Source organism: Rana temporaria, chromosome 1 (genome assembly GCF_905171775.1).
Source record: "Rana temporaria chromosome 1, aRanTem1.1, whole genome shotgun sequence".
In the NCBI taxonomy this organism is placed as follows: domain Eukaryota; kingdom Metazoa; phylum Chordata; class Amphibia; order Anura; family Ranidae; genus Rana; species Rana temporaria.
This window is the reverse complement of record NC_053489.1, coordinates 639,135,569-639,153,803: the sequence shown is the minus strand read 5'-3', so window position 1 is coordinate 639,153,803 and position 18,235 is coordinate 639,135,569. Positions and strand designations below refer to the sequence as shown.

General features: G+C 45.1%; 1 protein-coding gene across 1 annotated transcript in view; it reads left to right on the top strand.

The window, feature by feature from the left end:
- Positions 1-17,864, top strand: part of PTCD3 (pentatricopeptide repeat domain 3) — a 111,471-nt gene extending 93,607 nt beyond the window's left edge. Inside the window, exons 22-24 of the mRNA XM_040335454.1 lie at positions 306-347; positions 13,784-13,942; positions 17,663-17,864. Coding sequence (XP_040191388.1) covers positions 306-347; positions 13,784-13,942; positions 17,663-17,738 — 277 coding nt within the window. The 3' untranslated portion in view covers positions 17,739-17,864. The remainder of the gene's footprint in view (positions 1-305; positions 348-13,783; positions 13,943-17,662) is intronic.
- Positions 17,865-18,235: the final 371 nt, after the last annotated feature.

Below are 18,235 nucleotides of genomic sequence, written 5' to 3'. Positions count from 1 at the left end.
AGCTTGTCCCTTTTTGCGCTCCACTTTAATATTGGGAAAGGAACTTTGGGCCCCCTTCCGATAAACACATCTTCTAGTACTTGTAGGGCGGGTTTAGTATGAACCGTGAAACTCCCATCTTTGTAAGTCATAATCTGACTGGTAAGGTATTTGCCTCCTACAGGAGTTTGGACAATGCTTAAAAAAATGAATAATTTGCTAGCAGGGAGATGGTGAATTGTTTAACCAGGAATTGAATATATCATGCCTTGATTTTTCTTTCTATTTACTGTTTTTATTTTATTTATTTTTTATTTTTTTTACAGGGCGACACTGAAGTTCTTCAGGTCCCAAAACCTGGTTCCTGGGTGAGTCTGATTTGTTGAGAATATATGATATCTGTTCTCTAGCCCCTTAACAGCCGCCGCACGACTATTTACGTCCGCACAATGGCACGGACAGGCAGATGGGCGTATATATACGTCCTTGCCTTCTAGCGGGTGGGGGGTCCGATCGGGACCCCCTCCGCTGCGTGTGGCGGGCGGATCCCCTCGGGGAGCGATCCGTGACGACGGCGCGGCTATTCGTTTATAGCCGCTCCGTCGCGATCGCTCCCCGGAGCTGAAGCACGGGGAGAGCCGTATGTAAACACGGCTTCCCCGTGCTTCACTGTGGCGGCGTATCGATCGAGTGATCCCTTATATAAGGGAGACTCGATCGATGACATCAGTCCTACAGCCACACCCCCCTACAGTTGTAAACACACACTAGGTGTACCCTAACTCCTACAGTGCCCCCTGTGGTTAACTCCCAAACTGCAACTGTCATTTTCACAATAAACAATGCAATTTAACCTCTTGACCACCGCCCCATGTCAAAAAGACGTCCTCTTTTTAAAGTTGAATATCTCGATAACGGCAGCAGCTGCTGCCACAACCGAGATATTCATCTTTTCAGGGGGCGGTGGTGTACACGATAACGGCGGTCTCCGCGGCGGATTCGCCGCGAGATCGCCGTTATCGGTGGCGGGAGAGGGGCCTCCCGCCGCTCTCCCGCGCCCTCCGCCGCTTACCGGAGCCGTCGGTAGCGGCGGAGGGGATCGGATTTGTCCGGCAGCTGAGCGGGGACGGGACTGAAGGAGAAATCTCCTTCACCCGTCCTCATAGCTCTGCTGGGCGGAAGTGACGTCAAAACGTCAGTCCCGCCCAGCCTCTTAAAGAAACATTTTTTTTTTTGTCATTTGAAAAAAATGACTTTTTTTTTTTTTTTTTTTTTTTGCATTTAAGTCTAATTATGAGATCTGAGGTCTTTTTGACCCCAGATCTCATATTTAAGAGGACCTGTCATGCTTTTTTCTATTACAAGGGATGTTTACATTCCTTGTAATAGGAATAAAAGTGATCAATTTTTTTTTTTTTTTTTTTTTCAGTGTAAAAAATTATAAAACTAAATAAAAATAAATAAGAAAACCAAAAAAATTTTTTTTAAAGCGCCCCGTCCCGACGAGCTCGCGCGCAGAAGCAAACGCATACGCGAGTAGCGCCCGCATATGAAAACGGTATTCAAACCACACAAGTGAGGTATCGCCGCGATCGTTGGAGTGAGAGCAATAATTCTAGCCCTAGACCTACTCTGCAACTCAAAAAATGCAACCTGTAGAATTTTTTAAACATCGCCTATCGAGATTTTTAAGGGTAAAAGTTTGACGCCATGCCACGAGCGGGCGCAATTTTTAAGCGTGACATGTTGGGTATCATTTTACTCGGCGTAACATTATCTTTCACAATATATAAAAAAATTGGGCAAAATGTATTGTTGTCTTATTTTTTAATTAAAAAAAGTGATTTTTATCCAAAAAAAGTGCGCTTGTAAGACCGCTGTGCAAATACGGTGTGACAAAAAGTATTGCAATGACTGCCATTTTATTCCCTAGGATGTCTGCTAAAAAAAAATATATAATGTTTGAGGGTTCTGATTAATTTTCTAGCAAAAAAATTGTGATTTTCACATGAAGGAGAGAAGTGCCAGAATTTACCTGGTGGGCAAGTGGTTAAATGCATTTTTTGCTGTGAAAATGACAATGGTCCCAAAAATGTGTCAAAATTGTCCGAAGTGTCCGCCATAATGTCGCAGTCACGAAAAAAATCGCTGATCGCCGCCATTAGTAGTAAAAAATAATAAATTAATAAAAATGCAATAAAACTATCCCCTATTTTGTAAACGCTATAAATTTTGCACAAACCAATTGATAAACGCTTATTGCGATTTTTTTTTTTTTACCAAAAATAGGTAGAAGAATACGTATCGGCCTAAACTGAGGAAAAATTTTTTTTTATATATGTTTTTGGGGGATATTTATTATAGCAAAAAGTAAAAAATATTGCATTTCTTTCAAAATTGTCGCTCTATTTTTGTTTATAGCGCAAAAAATAAAAACCGCAGCGGTGATCAAATACCACCAAAAGAAAGTTCTATTTGTGGGAAAAAAAGGACGCCAATTTTGTTTGGGAGCCACGTCGCACGATCGCGCAATTGTCTGTTAAAGCGACGCAGTGCCGAATCGCAAAACCTGGCCTGGGCATTTAGCTGCAAAATGGTCCGGGGCTTAAGTGGCTAGGACTTTGACTTCCTTGCACAAGAAAGAAAGGCCGCCATTAAGCTTCCTCCTGGAAATTCTCAAGTTGACAACTCTAACTTTAAACCGCTAGCTAGATTTTCACCTCCATTTTTGTTATCATCAAATATCAATATGTTATCTAACCCTAGAATCCTTCAATAAGGTGGTTGCATTCAGGGTTTTTTTCAAAGATTTTTTCCCTTTATTTCCACCTAGTAATACTGTGACTGGCACCCCTGTCCCTCGGTGGGTACAATCGGTTCTCCACGGTTATCAGTGTAGGGAGCCTTGGTTGTCACACAGGCAGGAACTTTAAACATGTCTGTCACAGTTCATCGCATAGAGAAAGAAGGAATTACTCCAGTAGTTGCATAAGGAAGATGAGATTGTTTTATGCTTCTAGATGATCTCACAGGACGTGACCAGGACACAGAATTTCTGACGAGCAACGGGTATTTTCTGTTCTTGCTAAAAAATTATTTTAGCCTGAAAAAAGAAAATGAATGCAGCCACCTCATCTAAGGACTGGTAAACTGCAGTAGATTACATTTTTGTTCTGTGGGTTTAGATTTTTTTAGTTTCCTCACCTAAACCTTAAAGGGTATGTAAAGGAATTTTTTTATTTATTTTTTAAATGGCAAACATGTTATACTTACCTCCACTGTGCAGCTCGTTTTGCACAGAGTGGCCCCCAACCCTGTCTTCTGGGGTCCCTCGGCGGCTGTCTCGGCTTCCCCTTGCAAGAACTCATCACCTTTTGCGAGCGTGGTGATGAGTTCTTGCTGGTGCGCTCCTGTGATGCAGCCGGCGGCCATAGCCGCTCACTGTATCACTCATCCCTGCCACGCCTTGTCATTGGATGTGATTGACAGCAGCGCCAGCCAATGGCTGCGCTGCTTTCAATCAACCAATGAATGAGCCGAGAAGCCGACCGAGAAGCCAGCGCATTCACAGCTCTGGACTTCCGAAGGGTCAGGTAAGGCTAGGTTCACATCACGATTTTTCCATCCGAAAAACGGACCGTTAAATCGGATGGAATCGTATCTGTCAAAATCGTATGTAATCGTATGTAAAAAAAAATCGGATCCTGATTTTAAATAATGTAGGTTTTTTTTTTTTTTTTTTTTAGAACAAGGTTTCCCTTTCTGTAGCATAATATACAATAAACTGGTTCCCAACAAATCCGTTCCTAGTAATTTCTGTTGTCTCCCATTAGTAACATTATATCAAACAACAGTCATTGATTTTTTTTTCACAGACTTGTGCGATCTGATGTATCAATTCACTGAATAATTTCACTCCGCTTGTTTTTTTTTATAAAAAATAAATTAAGAATATATATCCCTCTACCCTCTGCTTATACATTTCCCAAAGTTCCCAAAACTTACATTGAGCTATCACCCTATTGGCTGTAAATGAGAAGATGTTGCCTTTGGAATAAGTACAATTTCAATAAACATTGTAACATTGTATTTTGTTGCATGTCTCTTCTGCAATAAAAGCCTGCTTGCTCGCTGTTTGTCACAGTGTACTTTAAATGTACTTGCTTCTAAAGTAACATTTTTGCAGGATTTATTATCGGAACTACTGAAACAGCTTCAAAATCCTTATGGCTGATCACTGTATTTTAATTACAAAAAAGAACATTTGGAGATAGATAACCATAAAAGTCTGCTGTTGTCAAATGAAGTAAAAATCCGATAATTGTATTTTTAAACGGAAAATTTAGTTCTGTGGCTGCAGGGAATACTGTATTAGCATGGCAAATGTTTTACCTTTATCGCAGCAGTTCTCTTTAGTACATTGGCGGCGTTAGCGGAGAATATCTTGTCACCCTGCGGACTTTTTGGGCATTTTTTGTGTGTTGAGAATCCAGCTGTGAACAGAGAGGGGGTCCTGTGTTTCCCACCATGAGTAGCCCGGAGGTGATGGTGACAGCAAGCGACAGGAGAACTCTTCTAGATCTCATTGTGCAGGTCATTGGGGACAGTAGCAGCAGCAGGAGAAGTGAAGTGACGGCAAGCGACAGGAGAACTCTTCTAGATCTCATTGTGCAGGTCATTGGGGACAGTAGCAGCAGCAGAGAAAGTGGAAAAGTCATTACCAGGCGCTACAACGATGGTCCTGCTTATTCTGCCGAACATGGCAATCATAGACTGTCCTCCAGGGAGAGATCAGCTTCATCTTCCCTGAGATCTAGAAGAGTTCTCCTGTCGCTTGCCGTCACTTCACTTCTCCTGCTGTTGCTACTGTCCCCAATGACCTGCACAATGAGATCTAGAAGAGTTCTCCTGTCGCTTGCTGTCACTTCTTCTCCTGCTGCTGCTACTGTCCCCAATGACCTGCACAATGAGAACTAGAAGAGTTCTCCTGTCGCTTGCTGTCACTTCACTTCTCCTGCTGCTGCTACTGTCCCCAATGACCTGCACAATGAGAACTAGAAGAGTTCTCCTGTTGCTTGCTGTGACTTCACTTCTCCTGCTGTTCTCACGATTGTAGGTTTGAAATCGTATGGCAAACGGATCCATTCACTTCCATTGATTTAATTTAGGTCCCCAAGTGCATCCGATTTGATCCGCATCCGATTGTAATACGATTTCAAATCAGGACCAAAAATCGTGGGCAAACACGTTTTTTGATACGATTTTAAATCGTATCAAATCGTATTCGGATCAAATCGGATGCACTTGGGGACCTAAATTAATGAATGGCAGTGAATGGATCCGTTTTGCCATACAGATTTGGACGATTTAAAAGCAAAAATCGTGAGTAAAAAAAGATGACAAAATCGTGGTGTGAATGCACCCTAAGTAAACGGGGGCTCGGGGAGGCCACTAATGCTAAGATGTTTTTTCACCTTAATGCATAGAATGAATTAAGGTGAAAAAAACTTTTACCTTTTACAACACCTTTTTAACCAGTTAACCACCGGCCGCCGTCGGAAAACGGCGGCAAGGTGGTTGCTTAACTGGGGGTCGCCGTTCTGAAACGGCGCCCAGCAGAAGCTGTAATGCGCGCCGCCTCGGGCGCGCACACAGAAAATTCTGTGCGCGCCGGGTCTATGAGACCCGGCGCTACACAGATCAAGGTAACTGACCAGTAACAGAGGTCTTTTACCATGTGATCGCGCCGTCCAATGACGGCGCGATCACAATGTAAACAAAGGAGGTCAGGGAAAGTTTACCTCCTCTCCTCTCCTCACACAGTATCAGCGGGAGAGAAGAGAAGATAAACTGTGAGTTAAAAAGTGCCCCATAGTGCCACATCTGTGCCCATAGTGCCACATCAGTGCCACATCTGTGCCCAATAGTGCCACATCTGTGGCCAACAGTGCCGCATCTGTGGCCAACAGTGCCGCATCTGTGGCCAACAGTGCCGCATCTGTGGCCAACAGTGCCGCATCTGTGGCCAACAGTGCCGCATCTGTGGCCAACAGTGCCGCATCTGTGGCCAACAGTGCCGCATCTGTGGCCAACAGTGCCGCATCTGTGGCCAACAGTGCCGCATCTGTGGCCAACAGTGCCACATCTGTGGCCAGTAGTGCCACATCGGTGCCACCTGTGCCGCATCAGTGTCACCAGAGCCGCACCAGTGCCACAACAGTCCTATATTGGTGCCACAACAGTGCCGCCTGTGCCCACCAGTGCCGCCTGTGCCCACCAGTGCCGTCTGCGCCCACCAGTGCCGTCTGCGCCCGCCTGTGCCACCACGGCCACCTGTGCCCACCAGTGCCGCCTGTGCCCTCCAGTGCTGCCTGTGCCCACCAGTGCTGCCTGTTCTGCTAATCGGTGCACACCAGAGCCACCTGTGCCCACCAGAGCCACCTGTGCCGCCTGTGCCCACCAGAGCCACACCCGTGCCACTACAGTGCACATAAGTGCCGCCTGTGCCCACCAGTGCCACCACAGTGCTCTGCAGTACAGCCTCACCAGCCACCAGTATGGCAAAAAAAATCTTTACCGGTGAGCAGGCCGTACAGCGTCTACTAGCCATGAGCGATGAGAGCAGCGAGGAGTCTCTGTCCGATTCTGATTCGGCCTATGAACCCGTTATAGACAGTGGGTCCGCTTCAGAATCTGAAGAAGGTGTGCCCAGGAAAAGAAGGGGTGCTGGCGTGGAGAAGCGGCCTACTCCCAGACACGCAGGGCCGTCCACCCCAAGCGCTGTGCCGTCCACCCCAAGCGCTGTGCCGTCCACCCCAAGCGCTGTGCCGTCCACCCCAAGCGCTGTGCCGTCCACCTCAAGAGCTGTGCCGTCCACCTCAATCGATGTGCCACTGCAACAAAGCCCAGGCACCAGTAGGGTGTCATCTCAGCCCCAAAGGGATAGGGGCCATGCCAGCCTTCCCTATGGCCTTCAAAACCCCCTGTGGCTTCCCCCTAATTCCGGAGCAGCAAATATCCCCCCCTTCACTGCCCAGCCAGGTGTCCAGGTGAACACCGAAAACTTTTCCATGCTTAATTTTTTTAATTTACTTTTCACCGAAGATTTCCTTTCCTTCATTGTGGCCCAGTGCAATCTCTACGCACAACAGTACATAAGAAGTAACCCTGGTTCCAGATATGCCCGCCCCTTTGAGTGGAGAGAACTAACCGTGGACGAATTCAAAATTTTCTTAGGCCTAACATTTACTATGGCACTTTAAAAAAAAAAAAACAATTGTACTCCTACTGGTCCACCAAACCCATTCACCACATGCCACTCTTCTCCTCCCTTATGCCAAGATCCCGATATTTTAATAATTATGCGGTTCCTCCACTTTAACGACAACGCCCAGTGCCCTCCCCGAAATGACCCTGCTTTTGACAAGCTATATAAAATTCGGCCACTTCTAAATTTTTTCGCTCAACAATTTCCCCAATTATATACCCCTGAACAAAACATATCCGTGGACGAGTCCCTTGTCAAATTCTCAGGCAGGCTGAGCATCAAGCAGTTCATCCCCAGCAAAAGGGCCCGATATGGGGTCAAAATGTACAAACTTTGCGACAGAGCCACAGGGTACCTCTACTCATTCATGGTGTATGAAGGGAAGGACTCCCAACTGCATCCCCCTGAATGCCCAGAGTATATGGGAGTCAGCGGAAAAGTGGTCTGGGATCTGATCTATCCACTCTTTGGAAAGGGATACCACCTTTATGTGGATAATTTCTACACCAGCTTGCCCCTGTTTCGCTGTCTTTACCTTCGGAATACCCCAGCATGTGGCACAATAAGACCCAACAGAAAAGGCTTCCCGCAGAAACTGGTGGATCAAAAGCTCAGACGAGGGGAGTCTGCAGCATTGAGGAACCAGGAGATATTGGCTGTCAGGTGGAGGGACAAACGGAATGTCCACATGCTTACATCAATCCACGACGACACCTGCGTGGAAGTCCCCAAAAGAACCGGCCCAATCCAAAAACCAAAATGCATCTATGACTATAATTTGTTCATGGGGGGAGTGGACTTCAATGACCAGATGTGAGAACCCTACCTGCCCACAAGAAAATCCTGCCACTGGTATAAGAAAGTGTCCATTTATTTTTTTAGTTTGGCCTTCTATAATTCCTATGTAATTTACAAAAAATCATCAGAGAACCCCGTATCATATCTGGACTATCAAGAAGAAGTCATCACCGCCCTTTTGTACCCTGAAAACCCACCGGAAATTATTCGCTCTGATTCTGTGAGCAGACTCCACGAGCGTCACTTTCCTGAGCAAACCCCCTCCCGTGAAACAGGAAACAGAAATCAGAAGAGGTGCCGGGTGTGCTCCAGAAGAGGAATTCGAAAAGACACCACGTATTACTGTCCCGATTGTCCTTCCCAACCAGGCCTCTGTATTGGAACATGTTTCCGCCGTTACCATACGTTTCTACATTATTAGGGACGTATGGTAAACGCAATTCTCATTTCCTGTAATTTCCCCCCACACCCCTTATGCCACTGCACTGACATACCTCTGCCTTCTCCGGAACCGACCATGGCCTGTTATACGACCACTCTTTTGCCTAACCCTAAACATACTTCTGCCTTCTCCGGAACCGACCATGGCCTGTTATACGACCACTCTTTTGCCTAACCCTAAACATACCTCTGCCTTCTCTGGAACTGACCCTGGCTTGTTATACGACCACTCTTTTGCCTAACCCTAAACTGTACCTACCTCTGCCTGCTCTGGAACTGACCCTGGACTGTTTGACCACATTTTTTGCCTGCCCCTTGGATTGATCTTTTACCCTGCTATACTAGTGGGAACACAGGGGTCTCACATATGTGAGGGGCTCCAGAATTGTTTTTCTGGATGAAAAAACGAATTTTTTAGTTTTCTCATTCCCGGATTAGGGTCTGGTTGCCCGGAGGCTTCAAAGAGATTTGGGTGGGAGAAGCCTCTACCCCTGTCCCCATTCTTTCCTGGCCCGCTACTTGGACCATGTTCCTACCAGGACGAATATTTTGCCACTGCTGGCACTGTACTGACTATGGACTACTAAAACCACAGGTAATCTTCTTTTTTTTTTTTACCCATTACTCAGCAGAATGTATTTTAGGGTGTAATTCTTGGTATGTACATGCTGTGTTTGAAATATGAAGGCCCTTCAAAAATGTGATAGATTGTAAGGAAATTGGATGTGTAATTTATGTCCCTAGAACACCTGATGGTGCTTCTTGGATGTTGGGTCTCTATGTGGCCACGCTGTGTAAAAGTCTCACACATGTGGTATCGCCATACTCAGGAGGAGCAGCAGAATATATTTTGGGGTGTAATTTTTTCTATATACATGCTATGTGTTGGAAATATCCTATAAATGGACAACTTTCTGTAAAAAAAAATGCGTTTTTATTTTTTTTCACATTTTCCAAAAACATCTGGAAAAAAATGAACTGTTCAAAAGACTCATAGATTATACATTGGGGTGTTAGCTTTCCAAAATGGGGTCACTTTGTGGGCGTTTCCATTGTCCTGGTGCTCCAGGGCCTTCAAAAGTGTAATAGGTGGTTGAGAGATTAGATGTGTAATTTATGCTCCTAGAATGCTTGAAGTTGCTACTTCGGTGTTGGGCCTCTGTATGTGGCCACGCTGTGTAAAAGTCTCACACATGTGGTATCGCCATACTCAGGAGGAGCAGCAGAATATATTTTGGGGTGTCATTTGTGGAATATACATGCCATGTGAGAGAAATAACCTGTTATAATAACAATATTGGTATGAAAAAAAAAAAAAAAATCTTAATTTTGCAAAGAATTGTGGGAACAAATGACAACTTCAAAAAACTAACTATGACTCTTACTAACTACCTTGGAATGTCTACTTTCCAAAAAGGGGTCATTTGGGGGGTATTTGTACTTTATTGGCTTGTTAGGGTCTCAAGAAATGAGAGAAGCTGTCAGTACTTCAGGTGTGATCAAATTGTTCAATTTTCAGAAATTGGTACCATAGCTTGTAGACCCTATAACTTTCACCCAGACTAAATAATATCCAAATTTTTTTATTTTTTTTTACCAAAAATATGTAGCAGTATGCATTTTAGGCCAAATGTATGAGGAAAAATTACTTTTTTACAAAATGATATGATAGAAATGAAGAAAAATTAATTTTTTTACAAAATTTTCGTTCTTTTTTCATTAATAGCGGAAAAAAAAAAACGCAGAGGTGATCAAATACCACCAAAAGAAAGCTCTATTTGTGGGGAAAAAAAGGACAAAAATTTAATTTGGTTACAGTGTTGTATGACTGAGTTATTGTCATTCAAAACGTGAGAGCACCAAAAGCTGAAAATTGGTCTGGTTATTAAGGGTGTTTAAGTGCCCAGTTGTCAAGTGGTTAAAGTCAGAAGTTTTTTTATCTAATTGCATTCTATGCATTCAAATAAAAAAAAACTTCTGTGTGCAGCAGCCGCCCTCATACTTACCCGAGCCTCGTCTCTATCCAGCGATGTTCCCAAGTGCCTCAACCATCCAGGAATCCTCCTCCTGATTGGCTGAGATGCAGCAGCGGTGTCATTGGCTTCAGCCTTCTGTCAGTCAATTTAGGAGAGAGGGGGCGAGGCCGAACCGGGGCTCCGTGTCTGAATGGATCGAGTGCCCCCATAGCAAGCTGCTTGCTGTGGGGGCACTCGACAGGAGGGAGGAATCCGAGAAGCACAGAGGAGGAGACTTTACAATAACTTTAATGCACAATTTAACCTATACCACATTCATTAATGACTAAATTGTTAACTGATGCATCAACTGTAACAACTCCAAATTCAAGCCAACACATAACCTTGGATTTTTAAATGCTGGACTTATTGGCACTAAATCCTCCCAGTCCTACATTTCATTAAATGGGCAGAGACGCCAGCTAATGTGTGAGATGTAAGCCTGTTTCACATTAACATGCTTGTGCTTCCATGGTATCCAGCAGAGCCTCACGCCAGCCATACGTGGTTCGAACTTTTAATGGACAGGCTGAATGTACCAAGTTGATCGAGTACAACCAGCCTGCCAGATTCTCTTACGATTATCACTAGCGGCTGCTATATTCACTGTCTTCTCCCAGCGGGGATGACCTTCCCTGCCCACCCCCCCTGTTGGGAGCAGACCGTTGCTCGGCAGGAGGGATTCCCCTGTCTGTGTTGATGGGGGAATCGTGTGCATTTCTTTCCTGCAGCCTGAGGTTTCAGAAATTAAATTTGCACTGTGTATGGCCTGCCATATACATTTAGCTTGCAAAATCCACCAACACTGTTCATTGTCCTCCGAGCCGAGCCCAGTACCTGTCTTCTCTCCTTTGCAGCTAAGTTACAGTTATCGTTTAGTAATGCAAAACTTTGTGCACAGGATATGAAACTGCCCCCCATACACATTCCAATATTCACCCAAAAACAGACATAAAGTGTTACTAAACCCAGAACCTGCATTCACTATTATCTGGTCTCCCCAGTACACAGAACATGGAAATGCAATTATTCTAGTAAATATAAACTGATAAATACAAATACCTTTTCTCACACCAGTATATAGCAGTCCTATGACTTCTATCAGTGCCTGGTTAAAGCTTGTAGGAGGCGTTTTCCTTCTCCCCTGATCCTCTGTCTGGACAGTGCTGATTGGCCCTGTGCTGATCACATGCACCCTCCAAAAAAAAATCCCTCTCCAGCAATACACATATATTTTGGAGACAGTGGAAGAAGAGGATCAGATAAGACAGGATCAAACAGCCTTTATACACAACACAAATAACCCCTTAGGTACCACAGTGAGTATAACAAGCATGCTTTACTGCATATACAGACTGATTTTACTGTTATGGGTTTAGTAACACTTTAAAGTGGAGTTCCGGCCACAATGTCACTTTTTAAATATAAATACCCCTGTAATACACAAGCTTAATGTATTCTAGTAAAGTTAGTCTGTAAACTAAGGTCCGTTTTGTTAGGTTGTTACAGCATTTAGACACTTTATAAAATAGAAATTGACTGGGGCCATCTTAAGTGTGGGCATCATGAAGCCAGACTGTATGACTTCCTGGATTTCAGCCTTGCAGATCTCGCACATGCTCAGTGCTGCACAAGCAGTGTCAGATCAGGTTTCAGCACCTGTACTGTCCAAGTCACATGATTCTTCGAGACTAGGGAGTGCACAGACTCCTGGAAAGTTACACCCACTACATTCCCAGGAGTCTGTGCGGTGCATTAAGCACCTAGGTGCAGGAAGTGGGAAGATTAACTATTCTGCCTAGCAACAACACTTTGAAGGCATCTAAAAAAAATTGTTTTTTTTTTTCTTAAAGGACTAATGACATTTTTTTAAAACTACTGATGTAATGTTATATTTATGGGTGGAACTCCACTTTAAGCCTGGTACACACAGTGAGGTTTTTTGTTTTGTTCGACCCAGCTGGCTGAACAAAATATATATATAGCTTGCTGTACCAACTATGCAATGTTTAGTACAGCAATCTCCCTGCTGAGCTATTGTGTTCTAACAGAGGGACACCCCCACCCCTCACCAGAACTCACTGGTCTGCACTCACAGCCATTGGCTGCAAGAGCTGATCTGATGCCGATTGGCTGCTGGTTTTCCACCATGCCCATTCAACAGAAGCCAGACAGGCTGCTGTACACACTGGCCAAATGTTGGCTGGTTGCTGTTCAACCGACCAATATTTAGCCTGTGTGCCTTTAATCGCACGGATTGATTTAGTAAAACTGGAGTGTGAAAAATCTGGTGCAGTTGTGCATGGTAGCCAATCAGCTTCTAACTTCAGCTTGTTCAATTAAGTTTTGACAAAAAAATCTGGAAGCCGATTGGTTTCTATTGCAGAACTGGACCAGATTTTTCACTCCCCGGTTTTAAGTAAATCAACCCCAGAGTGCCTAGAGAGCCTGTCTTAGGTGAAAGACAAAGGAGGTCTCAAGTGTGGCTTTGTTGTTATCTCTGGAAAGAGAAAGTTTTGTTGATGTTGAGGAGCTTAAAGTGGCTGTAAAGCCACTCTCATCCTTTCTAAATTACTGCCATAGTGATGATCTATAAGGATATACATGCATGTATCCTCACCCCTCTGTCTGTCATAAGAACTGAGAAACTGCAGATTCTGTGGGTGGATCTGTTGTCTGGAGCTCAGTGGGTGGAGTTGTGGTGTCAGTAGACTCCCTGCCCACCTCTACACTCCTCTTGTCAACATGCATTTTTTCCTGTGTATTCCTTACACTAAATTCTGCTATGATCACTAACATCCAGTCAAAATCCAGAAAAGTAACCACATGACTTCAGAAAAGGAGTGGGGGTGGGAATTAAAAAATAATGCCTGTCTCCAGGCTAGTGCATGAGATATGTAAACAACCTGTCACTCACAGCAAGGGGGCGGAACGGACCAAGGTTTTTCTCTGTCAGTCCGTTTTATTTCACTGAGCAATAAAAGAGGATTGCTCAGAGCTGGATTAACTCTGTGTAGCAAGACTGGGCACAGATAATAGGAAATTTTATACTGTACATTGTGACATCAAAAAAAATAAAGTTTTGGGTTTACATCCACTTTAATAGAAGTTGTTCCTGTATCCTGGGAACTTTGTTGTGGGGAGCACAGGTGAGCTCTGATCTGGTGTTGGCACCCAACAGCCAGGAGCCATCGGGGGAGGCTTGTGAGTGGCAACTTGTTTGATGAAATCCTTTGGCTGGACTGGTTTTAGTATTTACTGTGAACTGTTGTGCTTCTTCCAGGTTACATGTGATTGACGAGCTCCTGGACTGTGCGAGAGCGTCGGGCGGCACCAGTGTGGCCTTTGACCTTGTGCAACTGGCCGTCAGCTACAGCTTGCCAAATACAGCCAAGCTTGCCCAAACCGTGCTGGATGAGTTCACACTTACTGAAGAGCAAAGGTATGAACTGGGTATTTTGGATTTGTAAGAGACACTCAAGTGCAGCATTTTACACCTTTACCAAGGTGCACCGGCGCTCTGTTTTTGGAGCTGTTCCTCTTCCACTTTCAGGACACTGGCACAAAAAAAAAAGACAGGAAACCCCCTCTTGGTCATAAACACTCCTCTTTGGACAAGGCTTTTGTTTTGGTGAACAACTCGCTTCTTAACGGTTCCATCTCAGATTAGGGGACTGGCTTTTCCACACCTATTACCTTTTCTACTGTGAGGAATGGCACCCAGACTCTGCGCTGGGCACACAGGGACAGCCTGCAAGGTTGTTGGTTGGCACTGGACCCTGTGCAATGATATATTGCCTCGAGGACCACTACGGTGCTATACAGGTCCAGGGCAGTGATCCCGAGCCAGGGAGTCAAGTTCCTGAAGGACCTGGAGACATAGCCTGCCATGGTGTGTGAAGATTGGACCGCCTGGGGGGGGACCTGTGGTGGGAATGGGTGAGAGCCCTGGCTGCTCACATTGCTGGTACCTTTCTTCCTCTCCTGTTAGTCTTTCAACCTCCTTTTTTTTTTTTTTTGTGTGTGTATTCACCCAAAAAGGTTTGAGCAATACCCTAATACCCTATGCAAAGTGAGTGGTAGATTCAGTAGCTATGGCAGTTCTTATCTTAAGAAGAAGCCCATGTGTCCAGTGGACAAGGTCCTGGTTTTTAAAGATGCCTCGGACAAATGTCTGAAAGCTGAGAGAGAGAGAGGTCACAATAAAGGGGGCACCCCCACTTGCTCAGCTCGGCTTATGTTTGCAGGCCTTGGTGGAGGTCTGCCAGGGAGAGATTACAGATAAGTGGGTCCGCACCATAGTGGTTCACAGCTACAAGCTGTAACTTTAGAGCCTTCCCCCTTCTGTGCTTCATGCTCTCAAATGTTTTTGAATTAAAAAAAAAAATGTGCTCTTTTGCAAGATCTCGGTTATCTTTTATCTTACCCACTTCAGCCCAGGACCATCTTGCTGGTCAATGACCAGGCCACTTTTTGCGATTCGGCACTGCGTCGCTTTAACTGACAATTGCGCGGTCGTGCGATGTGGCTCCCAAACAAAATTGGCGCCCTTTTTTTCCCACAAATAGAGCTTTCTTTTTGTGGTATTTGATCACCTCTGCGATTTTTATTTTTTGCGCTATAAACAAAAATAGAGCGACAATTTTGAAAAAAAAAATGAATAATTTTACTAGTAATGGCGGCGATCAGCGATTTTTTTTATTTTTTTATCGGTACTGTGACATTATGGCGGACACTTTTGACACATTTTTGGGACCATTGGAATTTTTATAGCGATCAGTGCTATAAAAATGCATTGATTACTAAAAAAAAATGCCACTGGCAGTGAAGGGGTTAACACTAGGCGGCGAGGAAGGGGTTAATTATGTTCCCTGGGTGTGTTCCAACTGAAGGGGGTGGGTGAGACTGACTTGGGGAAATGACTGATCGCTGTTCATACATTGTATGAACAGACGATCATGCGTTTCTCCCCCTGACAGGACCGGGAGCTGTGTGTGTTTACACACACACAGCTCCCGGTTCTCGCTCTGTAACGAGCGATCGCGGGTGCCCGGCGGCGATCGCGCCAGGCACACGTGCGCCCCTAGTGGCTGATTCGCGAGGTGGCGTAGATCTACGTGACCTAGCGCAGGCGAGCCGACCTGCCGCCGTCTGGTCGGCAAGTAGTTAAGGGGTGATCATTCCCGTTCCAGAGGGTGAAAGGTTTTGCGGGTTTCTACTCGAACCTCTTCAAGAGTCCAAAAACAGATGGTGATGTTTGTTCCATGTTGGACCTTAAATGGATTGTAAACCCTTGTGTTTTTTCACCTTGATGCCTATGCATTAGATTGAAAACACTTCTGGCAGTGACCAGACCCCCCTGGTTTACTTACCTGAGCCCCCGTATTTCCCTTGGCGGTGACGCGCTCTTCCTCTCTACACAGGGTCCCAACTCTTGACTAGACAGATTGATGGCAGAACAGTCATTGGCTCCCGATGCTGTCAATCAAATTCAGTGACGTGGGCGCCAGGGGGTGGGGGCGAGTCCGGCATTCGTGTCTATGGACGCAAATGCTGGACTCAGGAGCGCGCCCGCAAGGTAACCCCCCCCCCCCCCGGGAGAGCGCTTCGCCTAGGGGGGGGTTAGCTGATGTGGGGAGGAGCCGCGAGAGCCGCAGAGGGACCCTAGAAGAGGATGATCGGGGCCACTCTGTGCAAAACATGCTGCACGGTGGAGGTATGACATGTTTGTTATTTAAAAAAAAATAAAGCGCAAAGGTTTACAACCACTTTAAGAGACTCTACAAGATTCTATGGGTGCAAAAGTTTCTGATGGAATTAGTATGGTCAATGGTGGTCTCTCTCCAGCAGGGATATTTTCTGGCATCAGTGGATATCAAATCTGCTTACTTATGCTTTCTGATCTTTCCATCCCACCAAATGTTTTTGCAGTGCAGGACCGTTTGGCATGTCCTGCTCCCAGAGTGTTCGCCAAGTCCTGCTCTGGTGTTCCTGGGGTATCCCTATTATTATAGGGTTCCTGAACAATATACTTCTGAGGGAGCAACCTGATTCTCTGCTGGAGTCCAACGTGTCTCCGAATTTACAGAAGTCTGCCTTACCAGACTCCCGCCCTGTAACAGTAACTATGGGGCAGTCCTTAAGTGGTTAAAGAAAATAGGATTTTTGGTTTGCCTGTAAAATTTGTTCACAGAACACGGGTCACCCTCCTCTGCTTCCTTTGTGGCTTCCTACAAAAATTGAAGCCTTGCCTAGATGGGAGGGGTTATGCCTGGGGTGGGGGTGTTCCAGTTTTGTTTTTTTGCCAGTGTCCAATCACCTTAAACTAGCCACATATGTAAAATCCATTAATACCAACATTTGTTAGTATGTTTTTTTTTTTTTTTTGTGCCCCAAAATGAATTTTAATGTATTTTATACTGCAATTTTGCTCTTGATAAACTGTTGTCAAAACGGAGACTAAAATGGTGGTAATTCCAGTTTTTTATGTCACCAGATATTTTAAGAAAACATATAATGTTTTGGGGGTTTGAAATAGTCTTCAGGCCTAAAATTATTACTGAGCTGTGTGGAGTTGCCTTCAATCAGAATCCATCCCTGAATGGCAGACTTGTACGATCTCTGAAGTTTTTTTCTATCAAACATGTTATACTTGCCTGCTCTGTGCAGTGGTTTTGCACAGGGCAGCCGGGATTCTTTTTTTCTCTGGTCCCCAGCTGGAGCTCCTCCCTCCTGTTGAGTGCCCCCACAGCAAGCAGCTTGCTATGGGGGCTCCCGAGCTGCAGCTTTGTGTATCCGTTCAGACTCGGAGCTGCCGTTCGTGTGTGTGTGTCTCTCTCTCTCTCTCTCTCTCTCCACTGATTGGCTAACTAAGTTTGATTGAGAGCAGCGAGAGCCAATGGCGTTGCTGCTGTCTCTCAGCCAATCGGAAGAGAGAGAGAGAGAGAGAGTCCCGGACGGCTGAAGCATTCGTGGATATCGCTGGATCTACATGGGGCTCAGGTAAGTATTAGGGGGGCTGCTGCACACAGGAGGCTTTTTATCTTATTGCAAAGAATACATTAAGATAAAAAAACCTTCTGACTTTTTACAATTCCTTTATAGGGATCTCGACCAAGTGCCCAAACGGTTACTATAGTTATGGATTTTTATTTTCTTCTAGGATAACCCTACAAGACCTGACTCCGGACAGCGGTAGTAGTACTAGTAGCAGCAGCAGTGACAGTGATCGGGACTGAGGTGACCTGCAGACACTTTTCCATCAACCTCATTACATCTGGTGGTAGACTGCATTTATGGAAATGTACACTTTATTTTTTACATTTTTTCAACTTGTGCATATATTAAATTATGAAAAACAAAATCATTTCTTGCCTTTTTTTGTGAATTATTTAGGCTTGATAGCACTTCTTCCTGGGGTATAAGCCCTAGGAGGATGGACACTGAGGCCCCCCAATCATACATTGTGCTATAAAGACACCCTGTCCCCAAGATAATGGAGAAAGTGGTGGTAAATCAGCTGCAACAGCATCTGGACACCCACAACCTACTCGATCCATTTCAATCCGGGTTCCGTCCCGGACACGGGACAGAAACGGCCTTACTGAAAATATGGGACGATGCGCTCGAGGCCGCAGACGAAGGAGAATCATCTCTCCTGGTTCTGCTGGACCTAAGCGCTGCTTTTGACACAGTAGACCATGGACTGCTACTGAGACGACTAACAGAAGTCGCC